We start from the raw sequence: 25439 nt of genomic DNA, 5'->3' as shown, positions 1-25439 counted from the left end.
TTTTATTTTATTGTTTTGTTTTCTTAATTTTTTAAGAATATCTTTACATATAAAACAACTTAGAGATATTAACAAATATCCTATGAAAAGACAGTTGAGGTTGAAAATGTAAAAAACAGTTACAAGTATTCTTGTTCAAGAAGTATAGAATTATTGAATTTTTACAACTAGAAGAGAACTAAGTTGTCATTTAATCAAGTGTTTCCCATTTAGTAATTCCCTATTTAATACCATTGATAGTTATTTACCTTTTTCAAATACTTAAGGTAAAAAGAAACCCACTTTTTCAAAAGGCAGAAAATTTTTATATTGGACAGCTTAAAATGATAGGCAGCTCTTTCTTACTTGAGCTGATAGTGCCTTCTTCCAACTTCTCGCTGTTATTCCTGGTTCTGGTGTTAGCCTTGCTATTAAAAATGAGGTCTCTAGCCAAGCAGTATCAGCATCACCTAGAAATCTGTTAGAAATGCAGATTCTTCAGCCCAGAACTGCTGAATCAGGGTCAGCATTAACAAGCCCCCCAGGTGATGCTCAAGCACACTAAGTTGGAGAAGAACTACTCTTAAAGCTAAATGTGTATGATTAACTCTTCTTCCCATCACAATCTTCCACATATGTGAAGATGGCTATTATATCCACCAAGAATTTTCTCTTTTTAATATTTTCATTTCTTTCAATTGCTTCATCAAAAAACAGTTAGATACAATTTTATTTTTTTAAGCCATGAACTGCTGTTAATTCAGATCCATCCTTAAGATTTTTTTTTTTTTAATTGATGTAGAATTTGAAACTCAGAATTTTGGTACTGAAGCCCTTATAGATGGATGATAATATAAAGAAAAACACATAATTTCAATCTCTGTATTTTAAAGAATTAAAAAGGAGAAAAAAATTGGTAAATAGGATATATGTAGAGTGCTTATGAAAACAGAGAATAGTAAAATACTTGCTGTGCTGATTAATAATGTAATGATTTCCAAGTAGCTTAAGACAGTGTAAAACAATAAATAACTACATCTTAACTATGACAGACTGTGCAAATATAAGACTATCTTTATATACTCTTCACCTTGATAAACTGAGCTGCATGTTGCTCCTAGTATAGGACCTGTACCTTCTTGCTTCTGCATTTTGATTATGACATTTCCTCTCATCTAGAAAGTTCTTCTACATCTTCCCTTTGCTGATCCAAGTATCACTAAATCTTTAAAGTGCAGCTCAAATACTACCCTCTGGGAAGTCTTCTCTAATTCTCCTGGTAAAAAGTTCTCTATCTTTTCCTCTTTTAAAAGAGATCTCTCTATCCATTATGATTTTTTGGAGAGTTTCTTCTTCCTAACAGTTTTTTTGAAAAGGGGATCAACATCTAATTCATCCATATGTAGTCATAACATCTTATAGTAAGCTCTAAATAAATATTTACTGAACAGATAAAATCTCTAGTAAATCCTTTTACTATGGAAATATAAACATTGTTAATCTGTACACTTTGTATTTTCTAAATGCATCTGAAATAATATTCTCTTAAAACATTCAAACCAACAGTATTTAAATATCCTTTCAGTTCTTATTTTCTTTCACTTCTGCTTTGTTATAGCTGGAGAAGTTGTAATATTAAGAGCTGTTCATTGTGTAATGACAAGCTCTTAGCCAACATTGAAAGTTAAGAAATAAATGTGTTGTAAGGTGCCATGGCTATAAGAAAGGAAGGTGAAAGAACAATTAATAAACAATTTTGATGTATAACCAATTAATATCAAATACTTATTTGGCCATCTAAAGATAGTGATTTTTTCTATGTTGCCATTCCAACTGTAACAGAATACTAACACGCATCCCAACAGGTAACTGATGCTTTATATAGTGATTCTTAAATGCAGTTTTATGCTTTCATAAAGAAGTGCTGGAATTTTGTCTTTCTTTTTTTCTCCCTTGGAAGGGATTTCCCCTCTTCCTTTTTAGTTGTAAAAAATGAAAGAATCTTCTACTATTCTTCCCCTACATTTTTAGATACAATCAAGGTTTTGTCTGGTGAACAACCTTATGACCCAACTGCTATTTGAATTTAGACTACATAGATGGTTAAAATCCTGGCTGTGTAGTACAATAGTCATTAACAACACTGATGACAGAATCACTGCCGTAATTCAGCCCATGACACACTGAAAATTAGGTATTTATTTCGCAGAATGAACAGTACTGAGGGGTGAGAAAATATAATCTCAAAAAAAAAAATGCAGGAAAGTACTATGCCAGTTTTAATGGATTGACCTTCAATCCATTAATAGCTATTTGGCAACCTCAGACTTTCTACATATCTTCTAGTTATTTGTTTCTGACTCATATCCATTTTCCTACCTATAACTTAATCATGCCTTCCAGGCTCTCAAATCCTACTTCTAGTATTGCTTGATCATTGCAAACAGCATTGATCTCCCTCTTCTCTTAGTTTCTGTTACTTTCATAACCTTTATCATACCAAGTGGCAATTCATAAATGCTCTTAGTTTGTTCAAACAGAAGCCTGATTTCTCTAAATGAATTTTAAGACCAGTGAGTTTATCCTCTCTTTTCCGATACCCTTCTTGGCATGATACACAGTAAATGCTTATGATACAGATGAATAATCCTTGCTCTTCTTCCCCCACTCATGTTTTAAACAATATGTTATTAAGAAACCTCTTACATTTGAAATAAAAAATGCTACCCATTACCCATGAACAAGATAGTGGGTGCCAAGGCATAAGTACCCTATTTTGAATTCAGTTGAAGTTATCTTACTACATTTCCTAAATGTCTGATGATCTGACAAAAGTGGGTAGGCAAATAAATGTGAGGCACATTGGATTCTTTCATGCAAGATTTCTTAGATCTTTCATAGTCTAGAGATATAAAATGAAACCTTTCCCCAACTTACCTGGCCAAGAAACTTTTCTTTCCCTGAAATTTCTCTTTATGAATTGAGCAAGACCCTTAGCACGTTCTCAGCTAAGCAGTTTTAGAAATGACAGCATATCGAATAGCCCTAGTAATGTCCACCTTAGCAACTAAGATTATCAGTAATCAAAAAAAAAAAAGATGCATCTGAATATTTGAACTAAGATACACTTTCACTACTTAAAAAATAAAGAAATCATAAAATCAGTTAATACAGTTCATATTATTTAATATTTCATTAGATAAAAATAGAGGATAGTCATTTACAGAATAGATTTGATTTTTAACTCACACCAATATTTTCAATATAGAGACATAAAAGTTTACTAAATAAGGGACAAGAGAAAAGAGATACGATATGTTGACGTCTTAGTGGTAAAAGTCTTCTTTTATGGTATGGTATATTTTCTTCAAAGCCTTTCTCTATGATTTTAGTTATTCCTGCTTTGTGTGCCTGAATTAACACTAATCTTTCTTCTTTATATTTTGAGATAAAAAAGTATAGAAAAGTAGGGAGCACCCATGTTCCCACTACCTAGACCACATAATCACTGTCATATTTACTTCAATCTTTTTCTAATAAGCAATACAACAGTTCTGTCATTCATTCAAGATGTACTTATTGAGAGTCAACTGTGTTAGCACTGTGCTAAGCATTGGACATTTAATGGTGAATAGAATAGCCACACGACCTGTTGTTACATATCTTACAATCTGGTGGAAGAAACACAAGTAATCACAGAAATAATTACATTTTGAAGTGTTATAAAAGTACCAACTAGCCTTTCTGAAGTGGAATTTCATATGAGAATTCAATTCTACTGAAAATTATTTAAGTGATTATTTTCTCAATTCTCTTAGGATTGGTACATAGCTAATATCATCCTAGAAGCATAGGAAGAGAGTTGATTCATTACATACAATGGGTGTCTTAAAGCATTAGGAGCTGATTCTCAGAACCAGTTGAGAAGGGCAGGTACAGACACTGTGGGAGAAGTGACCTAGTCTCTGATGGTAGTGGTGGTGGTGGGTGAGGGGTCAGCCAGGAGGCCAGTTACCTAGAGAAGTGAAGTTTGTGTTGAAATCTAAAGGATATATCAGTTACCTAGGCCAGGGCTGGGTGGGGTAGTAGTGTAAAAGGCTGTCTTTTCAGGAAATAGCATATTTCAAGGCTCTAAGGGACAAAGGAACAAGGTGATTTTGTAGAATTAAAAGAAGACCAATATAGCAAATGTAAAGAGAATGGGAAGGAATAGCAAAACTTGAGGTTAGAAAAAACAGTCAGGTAGGCAGGGAACCAGAAAAAAATAACTTAGTCAAACTGCATCACAAAAGATCACTGTGGCTCTAATGGGCAAGAGAAATAAGAGTGGATGAGGAAGACCAGCGGGTAAGCTTCTATAGTAACTGAGGTAAGAAATAACTGTTTAGACTAGGGTGGTGATGGCAAAGATGGAGAAAAGTAGATTGATTTGAGTGGCAGTTAAAAGGCAAGGGAGGGGATAAGGGTAGTGAGGGATGCGTCAAGAATGACTCAGATTCTGGGTAGACAATGCTGAAAACTGGGGGAAAAAGTCTGGAGACTAAATTTCTTAGGTTTGAGGTAACTGAGATATCTGAAAAAGATGTCAAGGAGGCAATTGCATATATGAATCTGGTGTAGAGAGAAGGGTATGGTTTGTAGTTATTTTATTAAGAGGAAAAAAAATGAGGGGGGATGGCAGGGATCTTGAGAACTCATCAAGAGTCTCATGCTCTACTGACTGAGCTAGCTGGGCGGTCTTGAGAAGTCATCAAGCTTAGGTAGCACACATAAAAAGCAAGATGTATTATGTATAGTATGTGTGTGTTATGCAGAAAAAAGGTGATATACATAAAGACTAAGAAAAAGGGGTAGATAAAGTTAGAAGGATGGTTTTCTTAATTATTTTCCTCCTCATGTGAAAAACTGCTAAAGACAGTTATAGGCATGAGTATCTATAATATGTTATTGTTGCATGGTAAATGCTATTTTTTTTTAAAACAGCTCTAATTTATCTGATCATCTATGTTCCAAAATTAGATATCCAGTTGATATTAAATCACTAAGCAATTTTCTTGTAAATATATTCAGAAGTAAAAAAATGCTTATAGCTCCATTCTTTTCCTTTTTAAGTTTTTTTTTTGGTATTTTTACTCTACTTTCTATATAAATTAAGCCAACTCCATAATTTTCATAATTTTGCATTATTTTAGAGAAATATAAAGAATATTACCCTCAAAATTATATAGTGTCATATTAACCAAACATTTACTAATATGTGAGCCATATTGTTTAAATTATTGCTAAAATACTAAAATCAAGTTTACCACTGGGTGGTTTTAGTACATGATATGTTGAATTTTTCTCTCTACAGACTTTTAAAAATAAGCTTTAATAAAAATGAAATGTCAAATAAAGTCCTTATTGAAAGAAAGAAAATCCCATGAAGTGCTTTAACAGAGAGGATAAGAAGTTACAATCCTACCCTATAGTTTTGTGCTTAAATAACTACAGTCCTAGATTTATTCTTTAGTTTATGTCAGTTGTTGGAATGCTTTTATAATCTCTTATTTCAATTTGTTACATACCAGTTAGCAATGTCCTTGTGAGCTATTAAATTTTGAAGAAACGCTTGTAATCCTAATTGTCTATCTTCTAAAAAGTCGGCATTGTAATTGTCTTTAAACCAGCGTTTTGGTGGAAGTGCTAATCGAAAGCCTGGAAACATCTCTTTTAACTGAAAAAGAAGAAAAGAACAAATATAATATTTAACTTGATTATATCAATTTTACAAAATCTATCCTGTTGACTATGAAGTTATTCATGAAATAAACTCAAAATAAGAGAATCAAATTGAGCTAAGCTTTTTATCCTTTATTTTATTTCTTTATTTCTACCAGTTCTGTATACATTGAGTTCTAGTTTTTCAACATCCTTGCCAAAACTTGGCATTATTTTTCAATGTTAGCCATTCCAGTGGGTGTATAGTACTATTTCATTGTAGCTGTAATTTTCATTCCTCTCTTGACAAATGATGTTGAATATCTTCTCATCTGTTTATTTGCATTTGCATATCTTCTTTTGTGAATTATCTGTTTAAATCTTTTGACTCTCTCTTTTTAAAAAAAATGGGTTGCCTTTTTATTATTAAGTTACAAGAGTTCTTTCTAGATTCCAGATACAAATCCTTTGTCAGATATGTATGTATCACAAATATCTTCGCCCAGCTGTGGCTTGACTTTTCAATTTAACAGTCTTAACAGATGTTTTAAGTTACCTAATTCATCCACTGTTTCTTTTGTGGTTTATGCTCTTTTAGATCATAAGAAATTTTTGCTCACTCTAAGGCTGCAAAAATTTTCTTTTATGTTTTTTCCTAGATGTTTATAGTTTTAACTGTCATATTTTGGTTTATGATCCATTTTGCACATTTGGCTTAAATTTTACTTTCTTGGGGAAGACATTCCCAATCTTCTAAACTAGGTTAAGTCTCCCTTTATACATTCTGCTCAAATTACTATGTGTAACAAATTACCTATAAACTCAGTGGTATAAAATAACCATTAAAGCTTATGAATTCTGTGGGCCAGTAATTCATATGGAGTACCATGAGGATGACTTATCTCCATTCTGCAACGAATTGAGGACTCAGCTGGAAGCCTTGAAGGCTGGGAGCTAGAATTGTCTTAAGATCACTCACTCACATGTATGGATGATGCTAGTTGCCGGGTAAGACCTTAGCTGGGGCTGTCAGCCACAAGCCTAACATTAGCCTTTCCAGGTGTCCTGAATTTTCTCATAGCATGGAGGCTAGACTTCAAAAGGGAACATCTCAAGAGAGAAAGCCAGAATGAAACTGTATACTTCTTGTGATCTAGCCTTGAAAGTCACATAGCATCATTTTCTTTTAAAATTTTATTTTTTATTTTTAATTATTATGGGTACATAATAGTTGTATATCTTTATAGGATACATGTGATGTTTTGATAACAGGCATACAATGTGTGTCAATCAAATCAGGATAATTGGGGATCAATGCCATAAGCTCAGGCAGTTATCATTTTCTTTGTGTTAGGAACATTCCAATTCCACTCTTTTAGTTAAAGTATACCCTAACTTATTGTTGATTATAGTCACTTTGTTGTGCTATCAAATAATAACAAATATGTTCATTCTATCTATCTAACTATATTTTTGTACCCTTTAATCATGCCCACTTTATCCCCCTCTTCCTGCTACCCTTCCCAGCTTGTGGTAACCATCATTCTACTCTCTTTCTCCATGAGATCAATTGTTTTTAAGATTTAGTTCCCATATAGGCGTGAAAAAATAGCATCATTTTCACTGTCCTCTATTGGTTCGAGTAGTCACAAATTCATCTGGGTTCAGGGGGTGGGGAAATAAATTCTACCTCTTGATGGGCAGTGTCAAGAGTCTAGAAGAGCATATGGGACTGCAGATATTGCTGTGGCCATTTTTTTTGAAAAGACAATCTGTCACACATCGTCAAATCATGAATTTATTTTTTTAATGACATTTATCACAATGTAAATAGTGCTTATTTAATTTGGCTCTCCTACTAGACCAGTGATTCTAAATTTTGGCTGCATATTGGAATCACCCAAGGAGTTTTAAGAGATATTAATGACTGTGTCCTACCTCTGACAAATTAGGATTTAATTAGCTGGAGTGAAGCCTGAGGACTGTAATTTTAATTTAAAATTTTAATTTTAAAAAGCTTTCCAGGGGAGTCCAATGTGTAATTAAGATTGAGAATCATTTTACTACACTACAATTATTATGCCTTAGTCATAGGTGCATCCCTAATGTCTAGCATAGTGCCTGCTACATAACAGCAGTCAATATACGTTCAAAAATAAATGAATGAAATGAATCCATGTACATTTACATTTCTATATTTAAATATAAAACTAAATATTGTAAGTACAAGTAAAGCTAGAAAAAGGGAAAAATGGACAGGGTAAAACATTAAGTAAAAATGTAAATTATAACTGTCTATATTTCTATAAATATGTGAAAATAAAATAAATAAGGCAAAAAACAGAAAATAACTTGTATAACTGAAAACCCTGATTTGACTTCAAGACGTGATATTTTTGTCTTTGGAGCTTTGTTATTTAATATATCTGCAATGAAAATAAAATAATAAAAGTCATCAGGAAAAAATAAAAAATCTTTTTTATTAATCTTAAGCTTCGTAATTTAAATGTGGTATGTCCAAATACATAGTTATTTTTTCCCTTAAAAATTTTTCCATAGAAAAGAGGGAATTGTCCCACAATTAAGCACTTCAAAGAAAGAGGAAGATAAGGGATAGAGAAAACAAGACCCAACAAAGGAGAGAAATGAAAAAAATCACCAGAAAGACAGTGAAAGGCAATTTCAGGATGCCACTTATGAACCACATGTTGAGGGCAAATCAGTTGAGGACAGAGCAGTGTGGCTCAACCGCACTTTAAAAAAGATAAAATAATTTAGCAGTCTATATTTTACTTTTTTATTTAAACTGAGGTTTTCAGAGTGGCAGAAACTTTTTGGCAGCTAGATAGTTGCAAAGTTACATGGGTTTCCTACCACCAAACATTACAAGAATGTACTAACTTTAGAAGTTTCAAGTAGTCTAAGGGAGGACAGAAAAAGTGGTAAATGGGAGAGGACAGGACCAGTATGGCTTTCTCTATTAAAAACCTGTCAAAATTGGGGAGTAATTTCTGCATGTTCTAAGATCTTACCTGCTTCTCAAAACACAAACCACCTACTTCTTTTGGAAAAATGGTCTTTCTTTTGGTTTCCAAAATGTCCTCCCTATCCATCCTGACCCCATCTGGTTTTCCTCTAGCTCTGGAAGCAGCTCAGCTGTTTTGTATTATCATAGCTTAACTCTAATTTACTTAATTCCTCACTTTTAGAAATTTAGGTTGCTTCCAATTTTTTACTATTAAAAACTAAGTAAGACAGAAGCCAAACAAAAATATATAAAGCACTGTGATAAGTATCCTTAGAAGTATGTCTTTCTCATATTTATGACAGTGCTTTATTGTGTCAAATTACGCAAAACTTTAGGGTGTCCTCTAGGAAGGCTCATACTTCCAATGCTGCATAATACCATTTAAATGTCTGGTAATTTTACAGATGAAAAATAGTTTATTTAGTTTTTCTTGTGATATCATTTTTCAGCTATATTGGTCATTTATATTTCTTTTGTGAATTACCCTGTTCATAGCATTTGTTGTATCTTTTACATTTGGGCTCACTTTTTACATTTATTTTAAAGGTTCTTAATATATTGCAGTTTATTATTATCTGCTCTGTTTCATATGTGCAGTAGACAGAATTCTAGATGGCCTCATGACCTCTGCCTCTGGTGGTGGTTCTATGATTTTGTTATGGTACTATGTTATATAGCAAAAGAGATTTTATAGCTGCAATTAAAGTTATTAATACTAATCAGCTGCCCTAAAGATAGGGAGATTATCTGGGTGGGCTTTATCTTATCACATGAGCCCTTTAGACTAGAGTGTTTTCTCTGGCTGGTGGCAGAAGAGAAAGTTGGAGATTCAAAGCACACGGACTTGGACCACTGTCGCTGGCTTTCAAGATGGTGGGGTCATGTGCAAGTACTAGAGAACATTCTCTGTGAGATAAGAATGATCTCTGGCTGATAATCAGCAGGGAAACAGAGACCTGGACCTTACAACTTCAAGAAAGTAAATTCTGCCAACAATCTGAATGAGCTTGGAAGCTGATTCTTTCCTAGAGCCTCCAGATAAGAGCCCCGGCCCTGCCAACAGCTTGATTTTGACCTTGTTTGATTTTAAGCAGCAAACCCAGATGAACCCATCCAAACCACGAAATAATAAATAGGTGTTATTTTAAGCAACAAAGTTTGTCGTAATTTGTTATGCAGCAAAAAAATATTAATACATGTTAAAAATATTCTTTTGTTTATTCTCTTGTAGTCGTATATAATTTTATAAGTTAAGGGATCTCATTATATACACCTATTTCAAATGCACAAGATTATTTCTGTTAGTAATTTTAAAGTATCACATTTTTACACCAAAAATAACTTTATTTTTCCCACAAAAATGAAGTTATTTGTAAAGATGGGATTTAAAGCTATTAAGGAGAAATATTTATTTTTCTTATGAACTAGCAAAAATTTGAATTGACTCAAATAATTAACAAAGAAAAGAATCCAAATATAGCAGAAGCGTAGGGAACATAATAATTCAAAATTGAAATGTCAGTTTTGGATTTATTAAAGTACTTACTTTGTCATTAAGCCTAGAGAAGTCAGTGTATCTTCTGAAAACTACCCAGCTTTCTTCTGGGGTTTTCTTTACCAGTATTTTATATACCTATGCAAAGACATAGAAAGAGAGAGAGATAAATATATATACATAAACACACACACATATATAAAGGTAAAGATATGTACAAATTCAAACTTTTAATTTTTAAAACTTTTAAAAAATATTTTTAAAACTTTTACTTGATAACCCAGACTATAACATTATGTATAAAATATAAAAAATCATTTAGATCATCAAAAGTACAAATAATCAATGCTGGCAACAAAAACAAGATTTTTGTCTTAAGGAGTATAAATATAACAAATTTGAGACAAATTTTTTTTTTCTGTGCACACTAATTATAATGAATTCATCAGCTTCCAAAATATGTTTTATATCACCATATTCTAAAATTGATAAAAGAATCATGCTTTAAGAAGCTTTGAAAAATAGCCACTTTAATCCCACACAATTTAATTTTTTTAAACTTAATAGCCTATCAAGCAAAATTTTCAAATAAGTTTAATGTTGTTTTATCTTCAAGGATGACATACCAGCCTGAAAAAAAACCCCTCACATAGATGAAAGTTTACATTTCTGTAAATATGTACAATTATCTAAGCTATTGAAAAGAAAAGTTTGGTTGAAGCAAGTCAACATATTTTAAAAAGCACATAAGAAAAAAGTAGATTCTATTTTTTTATAAGTATAATTTTAGAATTTATTATGAGTATTATTTATGATAAAAATCTCAGAGAAATATGTAGTAGCTTTTGGTACAGTATTTTGGGCTAAGCTAAATGCACAGTATATATGAAGTACTCAATAAATATCTCCTAAATGAGTGAAATTCTCTCAAAAAGTTAACTTCTTTTCTTGATGTCTGCTGTACAATAATTTTCAACTGCAGCCTTAGAGCTGTGTTTTAGCCACAAGTGAACACTCGAAATGAGACTAGTCCAAATTGAGATGTGCTGTGAGTACAAAATACACATTGGATTTCAAAGACTTGTTGTGAAAAAGATGTAAATGGTTTTTATTTAAAAAGTTAAATATTGATTACATGGTGAAATAATACTTTGCACATATTATGTTGAATAAAATATATTAAAAATAATTTCGACTGTTTTTTTTTAAAACTATAAATGTGATTCACATTTGTGGCTCACGTTATACTTGTATGGGACAGTGCTGCTCTAAAGACAACTATCTAGGGACTGTAGATCATCCTTACCATTTGATTTTTCTCCCACACAGACTCCTCTTTCGGCTCTTAAGGGGGAGATTCAGCAAGACTTATGGATAAATCCTTTAGGTTTGAAGTAAAAAACAAGTAATTTATCTTTATAACATATGAGGGTGGGGAACAAGGTAATTGGATACCCTTTAAAGCCTGCAGAAAGTCCTGATCTATCAATAAGAAAGTTGCAATGGGGATACAAAAGAAACATTCTTTTTAGGAGTCATTCATTAAAAGAGAGAAATTGACCTCAAAACTTTTCAGTATGAATGACTCATGTATGATAAAATTCACTTCATATAATAATGAGGTTTATCTAAAAATAATCCACATCAACTTTATTTTCCTGTTTTAGAAAATGAACTCTCCCTTCTAACTAAGCTATTCTCCACTGTGGCCCCTGAACACTCCTGTCTCTCTAGGAAAGATAAAGTACAGACTTTTGTGTTTTATTTTTTCTAAAAAGTGCTTTTTTTTAATCTTTCTACATGTTTAAGTAGTGCTTTCAATGAAAACTTTATGTATGGTACTGATCATTCCCTTTTCTATGTTCTAATAGTAGTTGTTTCTACTCTTTATTTGAAATTTAGTATCTAAGTTTCTTAATATCTAAGTCCTTGTTTTTTTAAATATATACAGAAAAATGCACAAATCAAAAGCATACAACTTGACAAATTTTCACAAAGTGAACACACCCATGTAACTATTAATGGTACCATGAGCAAGAAGGATTACCAATTGAAGAAACCCATCTTATACCTCCTTCCTGACCCTATTCATCACCGATCCCACTTTTTGTTTTTAAATACCCTTTTCAAAGACTTGACATTTTATGGATCACCAAATCAACAGCTGGTCCTGATACTTTCTTATAAGTTATAACCTATTTTCTTATAAGTTATAAGATAAAGTCAAAGGAATATATCTAGGAAAAATTATTTTACATACCCAGACTTCTAAGTTTGTATCTTTAGCTCAGATCTCTCTCCTAAACTCAATATATATATATACACACACACACACACACCCCATATACATGTGCACGCATTCACATACATGACATCTCCATTTCAATATCCAATAGACATCTCAAATCTTCCATGTCCCAAAACAAATCCTGATCTTTCCCCTCAAAACTTGCCATCTAATTAAATGGCAACCACATTCTTCTCATTGTTCAGGCTGAAAACTTTGAGGTCATCTCTGACTTCTCTTTCTCCCACACACCACTTCCAAATCATTAGGAAATATTGTTGGCTCTACCTTCAAAATAGATCCAGAATCTGATCATTTCTCAGGACTTCCTCCACCATCCTAGTTCACACCACCATCATGTCTCCCTTGGATTACTGCAAGAACCTACCATCTTCTTCCTGCTTCTACTCTTTGCTCCCCTAAATCTAGTCTTAATTCATTAGCCAGAATGAACTTTTTAAAACATCGTCACATCACAGGACTTTTCTTTTAGAAACCTTTTCAGGCTGGGTACAGTGGCTCAAGCCTGTAATTCCAGGACTCTTAGAGGCCAAAGTGGGAGGATTGCTTGAGGCCAGGAGTTCGAAACCAGCCTGGGCAACATAGCGAGATCTCATCTTTACAAAAATTTTTTTTAAAAATTAGCTGGGCATGGTAAGGTGAACCTGTAGTCCCAGCTACTCAGGCGACTGAGGTGGGAGGATCATTTGAGTACAGGGCCTGGAGGCTGCAGTGAGCTATGATCCTGCCACTGTACGCTAGCCTGGGTGACAGAATAAGACCCCATCTCTAAAATAACAACAACAAACACAACTTTTCAAGGATTCCCATCTCATGCAGAGTAAATCCAAAGTCCTTACGATAGCCTCACGCTGTATGTGATCTGTGTGCCACATTCCCCTGCCTTTACTTGTCATCTCATTTCCTGTATTTCTCCACATTGCTTACTCTGCCATCAGCTACAAGAATCTTTGTTAGTTGACCCATTTGTGTGGAAAATTCTTTCCTCAGATAGTCTCATGGCTCACTCATTCCCTGTTAGTACTACCATCTTTTCTGTGAGGCCATAACTGACAACACTATTTAAATCCCAACCCGTTTCACGGAAACTCTCTCTCTTCCTTCCTTCTTTCATCTCTCTATAGTACTTATCACCATGTGACATACCAGCAGTCTTTTTATTTACTTATCTATCATTCATTCATTCATTCAAGTTGCTGTACCATTATTACCCAGAACAGTACCTGATGCATAATAGGGAATCAAAAAATGCTGAGTTAATGAATAAGTGAATATGACAAATTTCACATCCGTCATTCACTTCTTCATTTGTACTGTCTTGAAAGACTTTATATTTTTACACCGCTGTTTTAAATTTGGCTACATATTTGCATTTTTGCATATATCACCTGTCTTAGTCTGTTAGGGCTGCTGTAACAAAATATCATAAACTGGGTAGCTTATAAACAACAGAAATTTATTTCTCACAGTTTTAGAGGATGGGAAGTCCAAGATCAAGATGTCAGCAGATTTGGTGTCTGGTGAGGGCCAGCTCTCTGGTTTATAGATGACATCTTATACTGTGTCCTCACATGTGAAAGGGGCAAAGGAGCTCTCTGGAGCCTCTTTTATAAGAGCATTAATCCCATTCACGAGGGCTTTGACCCTATGACCTAATCATTTCCCAAAGGTCCTACCTCTTAATACCATCACCTTGGAGGTTAGGGCTTCAACATACGAATTTTGAGGGAACACACATTCAGACCACAGCATCACCTCAATGAATGCTCATTCCTTCATAAGGAAATAAACCATCAGTTTATTATAATTTCTAAAACTGCTCTCAAAAAAGACAGTTCCATATAAATTTCCCATATCACCAGTCTTATGATAACTTAATTTTAAAGAATGTCTTCTCATAAATTATCTCGACAGTTTTTTCTTGGAGGTCCTTCCATTCTGTCATAAATATACAGTATGAAACATTGAAGTAAACATAAAAACTTTACTGCAAGAAAAGCCAAAAGAACAAGCTCTTTGAAATAATAAGTGACTTAGCAAGGTCACTCAATACATAAAACTATATAGGTCAACATACATAATAAATAAATATACAAGGTCAAAGTATATAAATTAGCAATGAACAATTACAAAACAAAACAAAACAAAAGATATCTCTTATAAGAACATCAAATAATATCCATATCCAGAAACAAATCTAACCAAAAGATGTAAGATCTCTGCACTGAAAACAACAAAACATTATTAGAAGAAATTAAAGAATTAAGTCAATCGATTAGGTTCATAGATTTGAAGACTGAGTATTACAAAGATGTCAGTTCTCCCTAGATTAATCTATAGATTTAACAAGATCCCAATGAAAGTGGCCAAGAATAGCCAAGGCAGTACTGAAGACCACCACTACAATTAGAGTACTTAAACTACTAGGTATCAAGACCTATTACAAAACTTTACTAATTAAGACAGTGTGAAATTAGTAAAGGATGAAAAAATAAAACACAGAAGTAGACCCAAACATTTACAATCACAGGATTTATGATATAGGCAACACTGAAAATACAAAGGAGAACGGGTAGTCTTTTAAATAAAAGCCTGATTAATTGATTCCCCCCGCCAAAAAAAAAAAAATGGCTTGACCCACACCATGGTCAAAAATCAATTCTAGATAGTTTAACAAATCTAAATGTGAAAAGTCCAACAATAAACCTTTTAGAAGAAAACAGAGGACAGTATCTCTGTAACCTTGGAATAGGCAAAGATTTCAAAAAGTGCAAGCCACAAAAGAAAAAAGAAATTGGACTATATTAAAATTAAGAACTTTGTTTATCAAGTATATTATTAAGGAAGTGAAAAGGCAAACCACAGAGTGAGAGGACAGTCACAAAACATGTTAGCTGGAAAAGGACTTACGTCCAGAATGCACAGAAAACTACAAATCCAAATGGAGATGACTTCTCAAAAGAAAAATGGACAAAAACCTTGAACAGACATTTCACAAGATAATATCCAAATGACCCAAAAATAAAAAAAATTCTTCATTTTAGTTTGCCTTTAAGAAAATTAAAATTAAACCCACAGTGAACTATTACTCTATACCCACTAGAATACCTAAAATGAAAAAGATGTTAAAAACACCATGCTGGGAAGGTAAAGACCAAATGGAACTCTCATATACTGCTTATAGGAATGTAAATTGGTACAACCACTCTGGAACACTGTTCATCAATATCTTCTGAAGATAGACATATGATCTAGCAATTTTACTCTTAGGTAGAAATCAAACAGAAACGTATCCATGTGTCTACCAAGTGGCAAGTACTAAAATGTTGAAAGCAGTAGTATTTGTAAGAACCCCCATATGGAAATTATCTAAATGCTCTTTAACAGAAGAATGGATAAATTTTTGCATATTCACATTAAGGAATATTATCGGTAATAAAAATGAGCTACCTACAATTTATGCAAGATTAAGATTGAATCTTACAAACATAATGCTAAAGAAAAGACAAACCCCAAAGAGTATATATTCCATAGTTCCATTTATATAAAGTACTAAAATAAGACAAAATTAATCTAGTTTATGAGAAAAGTGTTGGGTGAGTGGGTCCTGACTGGCAGAGAGCAGAGGGTGCTTTTAGGATAATAGTAATGTTCTGTTTCTTGATCTATGTGCTCGTTTCAGTTACATAGATATGTCTGGTTTGTGAAAATTCATTAAGCTAAAAACAAAAGTTTACTATAGTATGACAGAATTTAGTGGTATAAAAACCATTAGAATTTTATGTTCAAGAAATGATAACCACAGGCTTACATTAATCAATTTAACACTGATTTAAACACACAGGTTAGCCAATCTTTCACTTTCTACTATTATATAACGGAAGTCCATATACTTACAGTAAATTTAGCTCTTTCTTCCATCACCTCATAACCCAGTATAGTAGGTGTAGATGGTCTATCTTCCCAATTCACTGTTTCAGGATTTTGTTCCTCAGTTTCTCTTGGTCTAGCAGAATACTCAATGGAAGAATCTGCACCTGTAAATTTAGTCCTAATGAGGGGGCTGCTACAGACAGATGAAGTACTATCCATTTGATCAGGAACACTTGTCTGTTTACAATTACCCATATTCGAGTCTTCTAACTGGCCTTTGGAAGAGTTTGAGCTTGTTGAGATACTGCCAAAAGAAGAACTTCTTTGATTTCTATTGGTTGTAAAACTGGAAGCAGAGTTTCCTATGGGCATAGGAACTGGAACATAAGGAGTTGCCATCTTCTTCTGGTCTTTGCAACAAACCTAAACACGGTTGAGTCCAAATACTTAGAGAACAACTAATATGCAATCCATTATTTTCTTCTTAGGAATTCACTATCTAAAAATGAGAAGAATATATTAAAGATTAGTCTTTAATTTGGAGCAGGATCCAAAAGAAAACAAAATGTTCTTTTTAATTTTATGACACTCCTATTTTATTTGGAATGCAAACACACCTCAAATCCTTTTCTTTAAGGACTTCCACTGGCAAGGTAAAGACAGTAAAACTATTTCACACCTTTTCTTGACCCTCATGTTACATGTTATCTGCCTCGTCCACTACTTTATTTCCTTGTGAAGGATTTCTGTAAAGTTCGTTTTAACTGTTTTTGATTATATAAAAGAGTTGGTAGGAGAGAGTGGTGAAGACCCTCCTTAAGCTTTATTCCATGCTTATCATCCTGAAGTACTACATATAGTACAGGAGGGAAGGAGAGAAGGGGGAAAAGAAAGGGAGGAAAATTATTCTCATGACCTTTTGATTTAATTAGTGAAACTCAAGGCTTACACAGAGTAGTAACAGTAAACCAGAAGCTTAGATGCTATATAGGAAATATCAACTGCCCCTAAAGCTACATTTTATAGAACCCAGGATTCCAGGAACAAAAGTATTTTTAAAATAAACTTGAGCAAGTAAATCCAATAAAACTCAATGAACATTAAACTTATATCCAACAAGATTAAATGATTAAAAGTTTAACTGTTCTTCAGGTTCCAGCTTATCACTTATTCCGTGTTGCAATACACTGAGGGTACTTAACACATCTTTATAACTCATACTCAATAATCTGTCACCAAACGACTAGTATATCTTGTATCAGAATAATACCATAATCATACAAAGAGAAAATGGTTTAAACATAAGAAACTGTAGTAACTACAGACCAACAAAATGACAAGACTACACATAACAACAACAGGTCTGCCTGCTCAACTTCATCCACGACACTCTACTGGTGAGAAAGGTAAGAAACCAGTCATCTAGACTTGGAAAGAGGCTGAAAAAAGATTTTTCACTCAGCACTTGGCTCCGGGCAACCTCCCCATTATAAAGATTCAAGAAACTTGAGCTGCTGATTCACCGCTGCTCCGTTCCGCCTGATGGCCTCCCCAAAAAGAAGTAAATTAAGTCTGAAATCTCAACCTTCTTAAGGCCTGTGTGATCTACCTGCCCTTTGCCACTCCACTACCTGAGGCTTCCGGGCTGTGGGGAGGTCGCATGTCAATATAACCACTGACGTCCAAAGCAGTGAGCGCTACTCAAGCGTTAAGAAAATGTGTTGTGCTCATTAGGAGCGTCTTCACTGTTGCCCTTGCGGGGAGATGCTCCCTGGACAATCATCTCAGTCTCACCCTGGAAAACCTCGAGCAGGTGAGGTGGCCCGACTCTAAGCAACCCCGTGGGCGAGAGAAGTGGGTGGCCAGAGTTAAGTGGAAAATCCCAGTCACAGCTCGACTCTAGGACGGTAAGGTCGGGTTCAGCCAAGGGTCTCTGGGCACTCTGGGCGGCGAGACCTACCGCTCCCGGGGCTCCCTGGGGCCCAGAGACCCTACGCCTCCACCGCCGGGTGAGCGGCCAGCGCCTCCCAGACACACGGCGGAGTCGGCGGGGGCCTGCCTCTGGCCAGCGGTGGGAGAGACTCCAGAGGCGCTCCTCTACACTCCCCAGGAGCCTCTAGCCGCCTGCCAGCCACGAAGGGTGCAGGTGTCACCCGCGCGAGAGACCGGGACAGCGCCTGCCACCCTGTCCCTACCTCAGCCCACTCTGCGATCCCGTTCGAGCGCTCTTCCCGGTGACTGTGAAACCGGACTCTCCTTAACTGCAGCTTTTCGCCTCCTCTCACAGCACCGAGACGCCTCCACATGAGCCTCCGCCTCTAAAGCAGCTACTCCCCGCCTCTGCCCGGCTGTCGGGCCCAGGCTCCCCGCGAGGAGGAAGGAGGGGCGAGTCTGGGACGCCTCTCCCGGAAGTGACATCACGTCGAGGGCGCCGGGCCCCGGAGGCGCGAACTAGAGTTGTCCCGCCCCGGCTCTTTGGTAGTGAGTTTAAATCTAGTCCTATGGCTGGAAACCGACATGACCTGTACTAGCTTTATTTTTTCCAAGAGAACTTTTGCGAAACGGAAGCTACGATACCTGGTTTACCTGACAGAAGTTTACCTGTAGAAGACTACAATTCCCAGGAGGAACTACGGTCAACGTTGTTCTGGGCTCCTGCTTTTCGTCATGGGACTTGTAGTTTGGGCTGATTCTAATTGGTTATAGATTGTTTTCCAGAATTAGCAGTGCTTTAGAGGATGACAATTGATTCGAAGAGTAGGAAGATAGATCACTACACTGTGGCAGATCCGTCCTACATAATTCAGAACTTTCCATTGTTAGAAAACACCTGAAATTGTTTAGTGTTTTTTTTTTTACCATCTGGGAAGCAATTTTATCCCAAATGATTATTGGGTTTGTTAGACTGGCGCATCTGAAGACCGATAAAGTTCTCAGGAAAGCCGTTCTTTGATAGACAAATTCCAAGATTCAACTCAGTCTACAGGCTTGCTCATCATTAGAATTGTGCAATTTGATTTTAAAATCATTCCATGATTTCTAAGGCATTAGAGCAGCCCCAAGACTGGAAAAACTGACAGTGGTAATCTCAGAATGAATGAGGAGGATAATCTGGTTTGTGGCATAATCATGGTTTTGGTTTGAGAGATGTTGCTCTTTCTGTGTGAATGAAACAGAAAAATAGGATCATACAGAAACAGTGGACTAAAACATAAGTAGTTTTCAGGATAGACTTGGCAGTCTTGGCCTTGAGGTGGCAATTGTATCTTTGAATTCTGTAAGTAAACAGGAATAAGAAAGAAAAGAAAAGATAAAAAGGAGCTTTGGAATATGTCCCTCATTTGTGGACAGGGCAGCAGGTGGTAGCAAAAGAGACTTGTGATGAGGAAAACCTGATAGTCCAATATCTAGGAAGCAAAGGAAAATTAAACTTTCAAGAAGTAAAGTGTATAGACACCATAGTTAGGATAAAGACCTAAGTCCTTGAAATTGTGCAAGAAGAACTTCCTTCACAGATTACTGAAGAGAGCATAACATACATACTGCATGTTTTCTTTATCTTCCAGAATACCTGGTATTGATAAATGTCTAGATTTTATTTTCAAGAAATGAAGTAAACATCTTTAGTAATCAAGAAAGAGTATCCTGTGGTTGGTCAAAGTAAAGTTACTACATTATCACAGACCATATCTGATGGCTCGTGTCTATTTATGTAATATTTTAGTTCAGCTCTTGGGTACCTTAATACAGTGCCTACAATTGAATTGTTTACATTTGAATTTGTAGAATAGAAGATTGTTTATTCTTCCCCTTTCGTTATTTTAATTTTATATGAATACATATTCCTAGAAGGGCAAGATATAATTTTATACAATGGTAAATAGATATTGATAACGGGAGGGGGAGAAGGTAAAAACTACAGTAGAAAAAAGCATGTGCAAAGGGCAGGCATTTCCTGAGGTGGCTTCCTAGATCCAAACATTTACCCCTTCTTGAAAATTGGTCTCTTCTACAAGGCCGGACCCCCCAGTGACTATGTTTGTAATAGATTACTCTTTTAACAAAGATTTTTTTGTCATAGTTGATGTGCTGTGCTCAAGGAGGACATTTGACCCAAGTTGTGTCCAACAGATACTCTTTCCTAAAATTTGGGGTGAGGGGAAAGACGCAGGTTGGAAGTCATAGGAACTAGATTAAAAGTAAAGAAAACTAAAGTCCATGAAGTTCCACTAAGGTCCCTGGTATTGATCTGGTTAGACTTTCCTTGGGCACCATGAGATAACCTAGCGTTCTTTCAATAGATTAGCTTTCTGAATAAATCTATCTGGAGTTGGTTCTTTTACTTAAAACCAAAAAATACAACTAATGCAGCAAATTGGAATGAGGTGAGCTGAAAATGAATAGTAGATACTGATAAAATGCCTTCTTAGGTTTTGCAAATAGCTGTCAACAATTCATAATCTAAGATCTTAAAACAAAGTATGGTATTTCATAATCTGTTGTCTGTTTCTAACATAAAAAACAACTCAATAATTTATAACTAAAATAATATAAAAATAACTCCCTCATTAATTATAGGCAGTTCCTGGGTTACAGACAAGATATGTTCTTGAGAACAACTTTGGGTTGAATTTGTATGTAACTCAGATCTCTGATGAATAATGCATGTACAGTAGTAATAATGATAATAATACTATAGTGGCTTATATGTGGTAATAATAATTCAGTGTACTATTGTAATAATAATAATACCCCTGTACTGTAATAAGTTGAAGAAACTATTGTGCTATTTCTTTAATTCAAACAAACAGAACACAAAAAGAAACTCATATAAAAAATTTAGATAGAAGATAGGAGAAATTTCAGAGAAGAATATTAAAGGTTAACACACCTAATTTTTCATCAATATCTTGCTTACTTGAAAGGGCATTTTTGAGGCCAGAAGGTGGGCTAACATTGATCGGAAGTTGATGATAGAGATTATGCTGGAAAGGACAGAGTAGGTGCTGGGGAATCAGGATTTGATTCTGTTCCAGGAGGAGGGGAGCTTACCACTAAGGTCTGTTTCTCGAAAAAGGTATTGAAGGTTGTTTGCACAGTCTTTTTCTTTTTTTCATCATAAATGGCCTTGTAGCAGCTGATGTTCTCCCTAAGTACATGGTAAACTTTTGCAAACTGCTCAATGTTAGGATCTTGCTCCTCAAGCTTAGCAAATCTTGCTTCAATGATATGAAAGGCTTCAGCTAATTCTTTTGTCAGAAACTTTCTTGGTTTTGGATTTTCTGATTCTTCATGTTCTTGTGTTTCTATCAGCTGCTTCTCTATCTATGAGACTAGCCACTAGTGTAAAGATGCTACACCAGTGAACCGCCTACGCGTTCTGGGTTTGTTTACATGTATGGAAGAAACTAGTTTCTGAATTATTAAGTTGTAGAGCAGGAAGGAAAACAGGAGTAACTCCATGACAGACTGGACCTCTTAGGAAAGGCCTAAGTTTTGGTTTCCCCAACGCAGGCCCTCCCCCTCCCCGGAATGCCGCTGGTAACAACTGAGGGCCCTGGCTTGGAAACTGGCCAATTAGGAGCCAAAGCCCTCGGCTTTGGAAACTGGCCAATCAGGAGCCAAAGCTATTGGCCACTTTTGAGGGAACAAATGAACTAAAAGGGGGGTGGGGGGGTGTGCCCGATACATGTAACCTATCGATAAGTATAAAAGCTTTGTTTCCACCCCAGGGCGGGGTCTGGGCTCGTGGAGAGACCACTGCGCTGGTGCTCTGAGCCTTGGACCCTAGCCTAGGCTAGAAAATAAACTCCTTTGTCTGTTGCAGCCTTGGTGACTCTGCCTATCTGTTCCTGGGACTGAGGGTAACCGGTTCTTACAAAGTTAATTATTTAATTATAAATTATCCTCATGGGAAGCCTTGGGAGCCTGTTTGTAAGTATGGAATGCTGTAAGTAGGGCTGTCCGTAACCTGGAGACTGCCTGTATTTTGGTTTAATTTTATAGATTCCCTAATTCATGTATATTGTTTTCCATAGGAGTTTTACTCAGTCTTAATATTTAGTATCTGTACTCCTCCTGCCCTCTGTTTTCTCACTGCCATGAAATTTTGAGTCCAGAGAAAGAACCACAAATGATCTATTCTTAGAGTAATGGGAGGTGACAAAAGTAGTAACAGGGCAACATGACAGCTGACTTTATCTCAGTGGACCTATGACAGTTTTCTAAACTCAGGGTAGGAATTATATGATATTTAAAATGGCATAGAGATGACACTCTTCAATACTGCTACCACTGATTAGTGATTTTCCACTCATCACATAGCATAAGGAAAGCATGTATGGAAATCCTACTGGAAACATACAAAGAGATCAAATTCTTCTTCAAAGTTAGAGTCATAATCTTAAAACTGAAAGGAAGCATAATGATCATGAGGAAAAGCGTCCATTTTATAGCTAAGAATCCTGAGGGAAACAGAGGCTTAATGATCTTGAAGTCACAGAGCCAATTAATCCTTGTCTCTCAAACTAGTAGATTTCTCACTACATACAATAAGACACCATTTCCTGAGCACTTCACTCTGTTGTGTCCTGTGTGTCTTTCAGCTTTCTAATAGTCTAGCCTCTGGTGTGTTCTCAATTTGCATTTGATACCTGAGACATCTTGAAGGATTTTACGTATGAGGAAGGTACTGCACGGGGCCTTTAAGGGTCAGTAAAAACTGAATACGTAAAGAAGTAAGGCAGGGCACACCAAGCAAAGTGAAAGACTTGAGAGAGGACATAGCAGATTATGGGATATTGTGGGACAGTTAGGAGACCAAGCTGATTGGAATGAAGGGAGTGTTAAGGTGTAGCTAGAAAGAGAGAGATAAGGTCCTGCTTATTACTCAAGTCCACTTCAAATCAGATCTTATCAGTAATATTATATCGTCCTGCTTCCCTCAATTGGAATTAAATCCAATTAAATGAAACTTATGAAACTAGGCAGACTAACGAATCGGACATTATTGTACATTTAAGTCTTTGTCTTAAGTAAGTTTGAGATTTACTTAACTCCTGGCATATAGGTGGAGAATTTAGTCTGTTCTGAGTTTCCAGTGCCAAGAGTTTCAACATCCCAGTTTGCCCTTCAAAAAAAAGAAAAAAGAAAAACAAAGTTTCCAAGTAGAAAACAGAGTTGGAAGGGCAGCAAGTCTCCAGTCTGTGGTCAACACCAGGATTCCTATCTAAGGGAGCTTGTGACAACTCTTCAGGGAGGACTTAAACATCTGAGTTACCTCTGAGTCTTTTGTTTGGGTTACTCTGGCTTTTTTTATTTTCAGTATGGGGCAATAATAGCTCTTCTTCATGTGGTTATTGTGAAAAATAAAAATTATCATTCCTATTAAGTGCTTAATACAGTGGTGAAAGGAACAATAGCTATTATTGTCTCCTGAGTCAACTAAGCAGCTGAGTTACTTTAAAAAGAAGTAAGCATTATTAATAATAATGTATATTGATATTTGTTGAATGAATAGCAGTTAATTGAGCAGAGAACTGTGTTGTTGACTTTATGTCCATTAATTAATTCATTTTTTGATCCATATTTCTCTGTGAATTTTTTCCTACTGATTTTTATTTATTTATTTTTTCCAGCTTTATTGAGATACAACTGACAAAATTATATAAATTTAAGGTGTACAACATGATTTGATATTTGTGTAGATTGTGAAATTATTACCATAAAAAAGTTAGTTAACACATTGCATTAATATATTTAATCCTTACAATAATCCCATGAGATAGTGCTATTATTATAGTTGATATTTCACAGATTGACTTGCTGAGAGGTTAATTAGCTTGTTTTTTTTATGAGGGAGTTATTCTGATATGTTATCTTTTGTGGCACAGTTGAGACTCAAGCCCAGTTCTGTCTGTCTCCAAAACTCATGCTCAGATTCCCACTCCACCATGCACTGTCCGTTACTGTAGTAGGTGGAGCTTGGACCTTCAAAGAGCCATTCTTGGGAAGACATTGGTTGAAAACCGACTCTTTGGACTCAGTTCCAGGAACTCCTGAGTTCTTCATGTCATTTAATACATATAGTATCTAGCCCAAATGATTTCACTTTTTTTTCTTTCACTTTGACCATTAGCTAGTTCTAGCATAGTTTATGCATCCTAACTTTGGCTCCTGAAAATATTTGTCTTGATAAACATGTTATCCTGTGTCTGTTCTGTCTTTAGCTTTTCTATTACTATTCTGATTTACTCTCTGGTGTTAGTTCTGATGTCTCATTGGTTTCATTTTCCATGTTGAAAGACTGGATCAACTGGATAGATTGGGAAGGAGTAACCAGGTGAAGTATGTTTCTGGAAAGGAGATAAGGGGTGTAGTTGGGTAAAGGAGTATCCCAGGCAGAAAGGTATAAAGGGTATTATATGGAAGTTGCTTAATAATGAGAAACAGTGTTATTTGAATTGAAATAAAAACTTGAAGACATAAAATTTGAATTTTTATATGATTGTATCAAATGGCCTCAGCTCTGTGAGGAGCCAGATCTTAATACTCACTCAACAAATATTTGTTGAGCACCTACCATTTGTGCCAGTTATTGTTCTAATTCTACAGGAATTTATCAATAACAAGATATGTAAGGTCACTCTTCTCATGGTGAATGTTTATGCAGGGATGATTAATAAAAGAAATAAGTTTTAAGCAATTAGCTAGATTTATATTCTTTGAAGACAATAAAATAGAGTGATGTGATAAGAGTGGCTAGAGCTGAGGGAAGTGAAGTAATTGTATATCGGGGCACCAAGTAAAGTGTGTCTGAGAATGTGTCTTGATGGCTGAGATTTTAATATTTAGAAGAAAGCAACCTTGCAAAAATCTGGTGGTTGAGCATTCCAGGAAAGCTGCTTCACATGTTCCACAGGAGAAAAAAAGGAAACTAGTTAGCAAAAACGCTCCCTGTTCCTTCTAAAAGCTCCAATTCCAGGAAATAAGATGCCAGATGTTTCTCTAATCACACATGTGATCCATATGTCTCTGAAACATTGGGTTTTTAACAT

At 35.3% G+C, this 25439-nt stretch overlaps 1 protein-coding gene across 4 annotated transcripts in view; it reads right to left on the bottom strand.

Moving 5' to 3' along the window:
• SNX16 (sorting nexin 16) overlaps positions 1-18692 on the bottom strand; it is a 36310-nt gene extending 17618 nt beyond the window's left edge. The window contains exons 1-6 of one of the 4 annotated variants that reach the window (XM_069466305.1): positions 18579-18692; positions 17001-17233; positions 16635-16882; positions 16408-16547; positions 10254-10340; positions 5547-5695 (exon numbers count right to left, since the gene is read on the bottom strand). In XM_069466305.1, coding sequence (XP_069322406.1) covers positions 5547-5695; positions 10254-10340; positions 16408-16547; positions 16635-16782 — 524 coding nt within the window. In that variant the 5' untranslated portion in view covers positions 16783-16882; positions 17001-17233; positions 18579-18692. Of the gene's footprint in view, positions 1-5546; positions 5696-10253; positions 10341-16407; positions 16883-17000; positions 17234-18578 lie in introns of all 4 variants that reach the window. The other 3 variants (XM_069466304.1, XM_069466303.1, XM_069466306.1) reach the window with 3 other exon arrangements.
• Between the last annotated feature and the right edge of the window lie 6747 nt (positions 18693-25439).

This window comes from Eulemur rufifrons, chromosome 3, assembly GCF_041146395.1.
Source record: "Eulemur rufifrons isolate Redbay chromosome 3, OSU_ERuf_1, whole genome shotgun sequence".
In the NCBI taxonomy this organism is placed as follows: Eukaryota; Metazoa; Chordata; class Mammalia; order Primates; family Lemuridae; genus Eulemur; species Eulemur rufifrons.
This window is presented reverse-complemented; position numbering and strand designations above follow the sequence as displayed.